At 27.4% G+C, this 8,229-nt stretch overlaps 5 protein-coding genes across 5 annotated transcripts; 3 read left to right on the top strand and 2 right to left on the bottom strand.

Annotated features, from left to right (window-relative positions):
- Positions 1-475: 475 nt before the first annotated feature.
- On the bottom strand, positions 476-778 carry ENU1_133610 (hypothetical protein; the record flags this gene model as incomplete). The annotated part of the gene is made up of 1 exon (XM_008860131.1): positions 476-778. One exon carries the CDS (start codon positions 776-778, stop codon positions 476-478), a length of 303 nt encoding a protein of 100 aa, XP_008858353.1.
- Positions 779-829: 51 nt separating this feature from the next.
- On the top strand, positions 830-1,621 carry ENU1_133600 (golgi membrane protein, putative; the record flags this gene model as incomplete). The annotated part of the gene is made up of 2 exons (XM_008860130.1): positions 830-1,404; positions 1,456-1,621. The coding sequence occupies 2 exons, from the start codon at positions 830-832 to the stop codon at positions 1,619-1,621; spliced, it is 741 nt and encodes a 246-aa protein (XP_008858352.1).
- Positions 1,622-1,743: 122 nt separating this feature from the next.
- On the top strand, positions 1,744-3,297 carry ENU1_133590 (tetratricopeptide repeat-containing protein; the record flags this gene model as incomplete). Its single annotated transcript, XM_008860129.1, has 1 exon — positions 1,744-3,297. One exon carries the CDS (start codon positions 1,744-1,746, stop codon positions 3,295-3,297), a length of 1,554 nt encoding a protein of 517 aa, XP_008858351.1.
- Positions 3,298-3,404: 107 nt separating this feature from the next.
- Positions 3,405-5,972, top strand: ENU1_133580 (adaptor protein (AP) family protein; the record flags this gene model as incomplete). Its single annotated transcript, XM_008860128.1, has 1 exon — positions 3,405-5,972. The coding sequence occupies one exon, from the start codon at positions 3,405-3,407 to the stop codon at positions 5,970-5,972; it is 2,568 nt and encodes an 855-aa protein (XP_008858350.1).
- Positions 5,973-6,616: 644 nt separating this feature from the next.
- On the bottom strand, positions 6,617-7,540 carry ENU1_133570 (hypothetical protein; the record flags this gene model as incomplete). The annotated part of the gene is made up of 2 exons (XM_008860127.1): positions 6,617-6,789; positions 6,844-7,540. The coding sequence occupies 2 exons, from the start codon at positions 7,538-7,540 to the stop codon at positions 6,617-6,619; spliced, it is 870 nt and encodes a 289-aa protein (XP_008858349.1).
- Between the last annotated feature and the right edge of the window lie 689 nt (positions 7,541-8,229).

The following is an 8,229-nucleotide window of genomic DNA, read 5'->3' as shown; positions in this document are numbered from 1 at the left end:
AGGATGTAATACTAATGGATTTAATCAAATTGTTAAACAAGCAAAATGGTATGGACTTCATTCTTTTACTTATTTAAGAATGACTAGAGCTCTTCTTGATGATGGAACAGCTTGGGGACAATTTTGTTCCTTTGTTAATTCGATGAGATAAGTATTTACTTTAAATTATATACAACATGTTTTCTTTTTTAAAGTTAAAAATGAAAATAATAATATTTACTCAATTTTTTGTTACGGTTGCTTTAATTGATTGACTTAATATACTAATAAAGTTCTTCATTAATTAAAAATATTCTTCTCCTTCTTCTATTGATTGGTTATCTTCATTAGTTGAATTAAAGTATTGTTCAATATCTTCTGTTTGATTTTCCATATATTGGTATGGTTGAAATTCTTCTTCTTCAGTACGACCTTTATTTTCTTCATTTCTAAGCCAATCCTAAAGTTTAAAATCAGTTAAAACATAAAGTAACTATTAGTTAGAGAAACAAACGCACATAATTTCATTTTTACCTAGTTTATATAATTGTGCAACAAACTGTTCAAAACTAATACCAGGACGTACATTCTTTCCCCAAGTTTTATATATTTCAAGTAATTGACTAATGTTCTGAAGATAATCTTCATTTTGGTGTAATAAAAAATCTTTTAATAAATTTTGGAGATGTGGAATTCCTGTCTTTTCATTTACCAAATCAGAGATTTCAACTCGAGTTTTAACTCGCTCCGCTTTCTTCTTTTCGTTTTGTTCAATATCTTCTTTAGAATTTCTTTGCATCTAATTGGAAAAAAAATGAACTAAATATTTCAGTACTTGACCCTTTCTCAGATGGACTTTGGAGACGATCAAGATTTCGTCACTTTTGACATTGGGTCTGCTGGTGACTTTGATGACTTTGACTTTTCTACTCCAGAAAACCCCCCTGTTAATCAACCGAATTCTCAAATAGGTATGAAATCTGTTTCACCAATGTTATCTCCTACAGTTATCACTTCTGTAGAACAAAACGAAAGTGCAACAAGTCAACAATTAAGAAACGTTGCTGTTGAAGGAAATATCAGTGAAGAAATTGAACCACCTTTATTAGAGGAATTAGGAATTGACTTTTCCTTAATAACAAAAAGAATTATTTCAAGACTAAATCCATTTGGTTCAATAGAAGCAATAGAAAGTGATGTAATTGGTTCTTTATTCTTTGGGTTATTACTTGGTGTATCTATACTATTAACAGGGAAATTTAGATTTGGATATGTTTTTGGATTTACTATTATTGGTTCTTTAGCAGAATATTTTATATTAAACCTATTGTCAAATAAAGACATTGACTATTTCGTTGTTTTAACTAATCTTGGATATTCATCATATCCACTTGTTCTTCTTGGTATTGCTTCACTCTTTGTTTCGTTTGTTTCTTTTTTTACATTATCAAGACTATATTGTAATAACTTCATTAGAAATATAACAATTCTTATTATTATCGCAATTTTCGCTATTGTCTGGTGTACATATGCTAGTAGTCGTTTATTTACTACTTTACAAGAAATTGTTGATAAGAAGATTCTTGTTGCTTATCCAATGGCATTGTATTTTATCCTTTTTGTATTATTAGTAATGTGCTAAGAAAAAGTCAGCAACAAAAAGGATTAAGCGTTATAATTCCAAGTCGTATTACTATTTTTTGTTTTACATCACGAAATTTAATATAAAAACTTTAAAATAGAAGAAACTTAATAATATGAATCATGATTGCATTTGTTGATTCTATTAATCATTATTTATTATCAAACTTAACTCAATGCGCATATGATTTATCAAAACTATTATATGCACAATTACCTTCAAATGAAAATAGATTATTATTTGCTCAGTGTTTGTATAGAGTAGCAAAATATGATGAATGTCGTTCTCATCTTTCTGCACTTCCACCGTCTGAACAGTCAATGAACCTTCTTGGACTTTGTATTTTAGCAACAAAGAAATACTCTGCAGGTATTACTCAAATGACGTCTTTTGTTACTTCTCATAAGAATCCAGGTTTATATTATCTTCTTGGTGAGATGCATTTTCATTTAGGAAGAAGAAATGAAGCGATTCGATGTTTTGAGTCAGCATTAACAATTGATAGTAATCTGATTTCTGCTCAACTAAGAATTATTGAAATGGGAGAAGTATTATATCGTAATGTTGTTGCACGTTCATCTGATACTATTCCTTTTTCATATGAACAATTTCCAAGAAGAAGGTTATTTCCATCAGAAATTAATCCACAAAAAGAGTCAGAGAATGGTGTTGATGTCACAGCTATTAATGGATATCTTAAGAGTTGTGTTTCCATTGAAAAAGGAGATGTCATTAATGCAACAACTATAATGAAAAATGAAGTTAATTCAATTATTGGTTCAAATGAAGGATTATTACTTGCTGCTCGTATAAGTTGTATTGAACAAAACCCAAATATAACTGTTGCATTAGGAAGAAGTGCTGCTAGAATGTATCCATTTGCAATGAGCTTATATCCTTTTTATGGTGAAGCATTATATCAACTAAAAAGTTGGAAAGAATTACATGCACTAGCTATGAAATCTGGAGAATACAGATGGTGTTATGAGTCTTGGATTGTATTAGGATTTGAAGCACTTGGACTAAATAAGAATAGTGATGCTGTTACCTGTTTTGAGAAAGCACTATCAATTAAATATTGCGTCCAAAATGAATTATATCTTGCAAATGCTCTAATGAAAGACAAACAATTTCAAGATGCACTTAAACATTATAGAATAGTTATTCAATTAAACCCAAATAGTTATAAAGGATGGTGTGGTATTGCTTGTGCTTCATTAGAACTTAAGTTATATGCAGAGGCATTATCAGCATCTTCTATTGCAATTGGATTAAGTAATACTATTGAGGCATTAACTGTTGGTGTTATTGTGTCTATGAAAATGAAGAAATATGATCAGTCAATAAAATGGATAAATTCATTATTAAATTTAACTCAGTCAGTGGAAATTCGTTTAAGAAAAATAGTTTTATTAGATTCTGTTGGAAATATTCAACAAGCAATAAAAGATATTAAATTATTGAGAGAAGAATCAATGAATGATGTTACTGTTAGACTAGTATATGCTCGGTTATTAAAAAAGACTGGAAATATTCAAATGGCTCTTGAAGAATATGAAATGCTTAAACAACTCTTTCCTAAATATCGTTTAGCTCTTGAAAATGAAATTGATAAAATGAATAATGGAGTAATAGGTGAAGAAGTATTGGCATTCCCTGAATGGATTGGATATTAATAATACAAATTTAATTTTGTTTTTTAATTTTGTTTTTATAAACAAAAAAAAAATAGAAAAAAATCGATAGGAACTAAAAAAAAAACTGAAAGAATTACTTTTGACAGATGAAATCTTTCAAAGAACCTCCAAAACATTCTATTAAATTAAGAGAACTTATTGAACGAGTTAAGGCATGTAAAACTATTGAAGAAGAAAAAATTCTTATTACAAGAGAATGTGCTGATATCCGAAGTACTATGCCAGAAAATCAATATAAAACAAGAAATGTAATGAAATTAATTTATTTAGATTTATTAGGATATAATACACAATTTGCACAAATAGAATGTCTTGCTTTAATTTCATCACATGAATTTCAAACAAAAAGAATTGGATATTTAGCATTAGGATTATTACTTGATGAAAACCAAGAGACATTAACATTAATTATTAATCATTTACAAAAAGATCTTGAAAGTGATAATCAAAATATTGTTGAATTAGCACTAACGACAATAGCTAATATTGGTAGTGAAGAGTTATGTCAAGTAGTTTCACCTCATGTCCTTAAAGTTTTTAATTCAAGAATAAGAAATGTACAAAAGAAAGCTATTGCAGCAGCATTACGTATTATTAAAAAATGTCCAAATCTTATTGACCAATATATAAATCCTGTTATTGGATTTTTAAATAAATCTGAAAATGATTTTATTCTTCCTATAACTAAATTAATTATTAGTATTATTACTCATCCATCGTTTCAACATGCTTTTGATTCTTGTATTCCAATTCTCATTTCGATATTAAATAAAAATACTCGTGGAAATGGGTTTGATGTTTCACTTCAAGCATGTATTTGTTGTAATATATTGGACTTATTAAAAAAAATTTATACAAAGAAATATATATTTGATATTGAAGATGTATTGTCTGATATTATTATTAATTCTCCAAAAAATAGTATTGGAATTTGTGTTGGATTTGTTGCTGCTCAATGTGCATTAGAAATTGAGTGTGATTCATTAGTAAAAGAGATGGGAATAAATTATATTATTAGATTATTATATGATGAATATCCAAATACTCGATACGCCGCTTTTAGATATATTGAATTAAGAACAGAATCAATTTGGAAATTTTTAATTCCTTTTACTTCAAGAATTCTTGATTGTCTTGAAGATGAGGATGAAGGAATTAAACTCTTTGCTTTACACATTTCTGCTCAATTAGCTCAATATGGTTCTCAAAAAGAAATTGTCCATCATATTATTACTTCATTAGGAGAAGGTGAAAAATATACAAAAGAAGCCTCAAAAGTTGTTTGTGATTTAGTAGAGCTTGTGGATGCAGAGGCTCAATGGAAGTTTGACTGTTTATTAAATACAGCAATGGAATCAGACAAATACATAAATGAAAATATTACACAACGACTAATTAATATAATTGCATTAAATGATATCCAAACTTATGCCGTTACTAAATTATTCCCATTAATGAGAAGTGCCTCTCAACCAATTAAAAAAGCTGCCGTCTGGTGTGTTGGTGAATATTTTGATTTATTAAAAAATGTGGTTAAAGAAGATATAATAATTAATGAAGTTATTAGGTGTAATTGTGAAGAATTAATTAGAATAACTGCGTTAGCTAAAATTGCTGCACGAGAAGGCGAAAAAGAACGAAACAATGTTGGTAAATTATTAGTTCAATTTAAAGGTGGTCATTCATTCGAAGAAAACCAAAGATATAATGAAGCCATTGCAGTGTGTAACAAAGGTGAGTATGTGAATGGTTGGAAAAGAATGCCTGCAATAGAAGAAGTCACTGAGTTTGGTCATGATAATTCAAATATTTCAATTACTCTCAAAAAACTTGATAAAAAAGAACAATTAAATATTATTGAAGAAGATAAAATACAACAAACAACTTTAGAAAGGCAACTACCATCTCTACAAAACAGTTTTACTTCTACCACTACTACAACTCTTTTAGATTTTAATAATGGAAAAGAAGGAAAGAGGAGTGATATTTTATTCAACCAACCAGCTAATTTACAGACTAACAACTCTTCATTAAACGATATACTTGGTTTTGTTCCTCCTACTCAAATAAAACCTTCTAAATATGATATATTAGGTTCAGTTGAAAATGATCAAAAAAATCAACAACAACAGTCTGTTGCACCATTGATGTTCGATCTTATTGGAAATGATTCTATAATAAACAGTGATTCTAAAAACGAAAATCAATTCATAGAACCTCAACAGTCCATTGTTTCAGATGAAAAGAAAGAAAACACACAAATCAATAATAATGAAAATGATGACTTTGAATTCACAGAATATATACCATCTGCACCTGTTGAAAAAATTATTGATGTTTGTCAAGATGCATTTCTTCATATCCAATTCAAAATTAAGAAAAATGGGGATGAGTGCATTGTTGTTACGGTATTTAAAAACATAGGAAATGAAAATATCAAAAATATTGTCTTAAAAGTAGCTGCTCCAAAAACTATTCATGTTGATGTCCAATGCATAGAAAAAGAAATAATTAACCCTCAAGAGGAAAGTATGCAACTATTTACTACAAAAGGACAAGTTAATGGAAATGTTCCTGTAAAGATACGAGTTGAATATTTAAAAGGAACTGAACAAAAAGTTCTTCAATCAACACCAGTAATACTCAACCAATGAAAACTGATTTAATTTTTTCATCATTAAGTCTTTGTTTTTTTTTTGTCTCAATGAGTGATTGATTGTATTGAATTACATGGTATTGTAAGTTTTTTTGTTTTCAAATATTCATAAGGTTTACTAGGAAGTTATGAGTCAGATATATTATAAGAATAAAGAGGAAGTTTTGGTAACTCAAAGAATTGGATAAACACCTAATATTATATCACTAATAAAATACTTTTGTTGATATTGTGTTTTCAGAATAACTTAGGCATAAAGTTTTAGTCTTATATGTTATTAAGGCTAATAATAATCTTCTAATGTAATTTAGAGAAGAAAAAAGTATATTACACAGTGTATAAATAAAATAATAATAACAGTTAATTGTATCTATTCTTTATAAGAGAATTATAAATGTCTTAAAAAAGAATAAAGGTTTATTTGAAAATAAATAAACCAACAAAGTTACTTTTTAAAATTGTTTAAACCACCTATTTGTTTAAGTAAATGTGAAATTAATTTTAATGTCTTCACCCTTTTAACGACTTCATAGAATTTATTTGAAAAGATAAAGAAAATTTATTTGTTTGTTCAATTAAATAAAAATGGAAATTAATAAAGTGAAAATTGTTATTGAATTGTTTGAATAAAAGACAATGGTGTCATTGATTTCTTGACTTAAAATAAAGGTAAATTGAAAAACATATTCCAAAAATAAACACACAAATAATGCAAACTATCAATACTGTTGCACTTACCCACCACAATGAAGTAGTTGGTTTAACAAATATATAATCTGGACATGATGTTTTATAATCTTCTGGGATTTCTGGTACTATTCCATGTCAGTGTTAAAAAACATTTAATAGCTAAATGAGAAATAACAAACAGAATGCTGACGTTCTATTATTACATAGGTTTGTAATAAAGTAATATGGTACAGTTATCTCTTCTTCTCCAATGATCAAATTCAATGAAATTAACTCAGAAATATTATTCGTTTTGTTTGATGAAATAAACTTAGTGTTTTCTAAGAAATAAACTCCATGCTTTTCAATATCCTTCTTTTCACCTTCGTTTACATGAATTTTAATTGTCGTGTTAAAGTCAACAATGACGGTGTTAATATTATGTTTGTTCATAGACTGATAATTTAATTCAATTGAATTTGATTTTAATGTTTTAATTGAAGATTCTTCTTCTAAAAAAATTGAGTTACATTCAATGACATTACCATTTAATCCTTTTTGATAATGTAATGTAGAAAGAGGAAGATGAATAGAGTTAATATGAACTAAAGTTGAAAAAATAATAAAATCACCTGACATAATTGAGTTAATATCACCATCGTTGATAGAAACTATTATTTCATGAGGAGGAAGTAATAGTGAAGTTATGTGTGAAGTTAATTTAATGTCTGTTTGGTTAGATTTTGAATAATCCAAAACACAAATCCCAGAAGTACACAAATAATTGTTTGTTGGATCTTTTATATATTCTATTGAAATACAAATTCCATTACTTAGTTGATATCCTTCGTCACAACTTATACATTCAATGTCATTACATTTGTTACACCCATACATGCATCCGTAAGTTTGTATAATGAGGATAATCAATATGAACATCATCCCACTGAAACTAAAAAGTTGTTTAAAACCCTATTTTCTATTTTGACTCGTTGTTATGTTAATTAATTGATAATTCAAATTGTATTCAAAAACAATTCAATCACCGTCGAGTATTAACATACCATCATAATACAAAAAGATAAAACAACTATTACATAGTTAATTTATCAATGCTCAAACAAGAGGCAATAAAAATACCTCTAAATTATTATTTTTAAATATAATGAGAATTGCCTGAGAATCAAAATTTATATAAGCATTCTTTTTTTCCATCTTTCTGTTATCATTATTTTCTTTTTTTCATTGAAAACTACCACACTCATTCCTTTCTATTATACTCAGGTAGTGTGTGCTATCTTTTTTTTAAAGCTAAATATTTATTATTTTTGTTGAACAATAAGACTACTATATCTTATTCTCTTCAAATATCCTCTTGTTCTTTTGTTGTGATTTGCAATAAGAATGATCAAATTCATTTGGGATTTTGATATAAGTTAATGTCAAAAATGGAAATAAATAGATGTAGAAAATGAAGGAAAGTCAATGACTATGAAAGAAATAACAATGGAAAAATGCTAAAAGATAATGAAACATCAAATATAAATACTAAATAATTCAAAAGAATAAAAGAGAAAATACATCAT

This window comes from Entamoeba nuttalli, assembly GCF_000257125.1.
Source record: "Entamoeba nuttalli P19 unplaced genomic scaffold asmbl_5579, whole genome shotgun sequence".
Lineage (NCBI taxonomy): Eukaryota > Evosea > Mastigamoebida > Endamoebidae > Entamoeba > Entamoeba nuttalli.
This window is presented reverse-complemented; position numbering and strand designations above follow the sequence as displayed.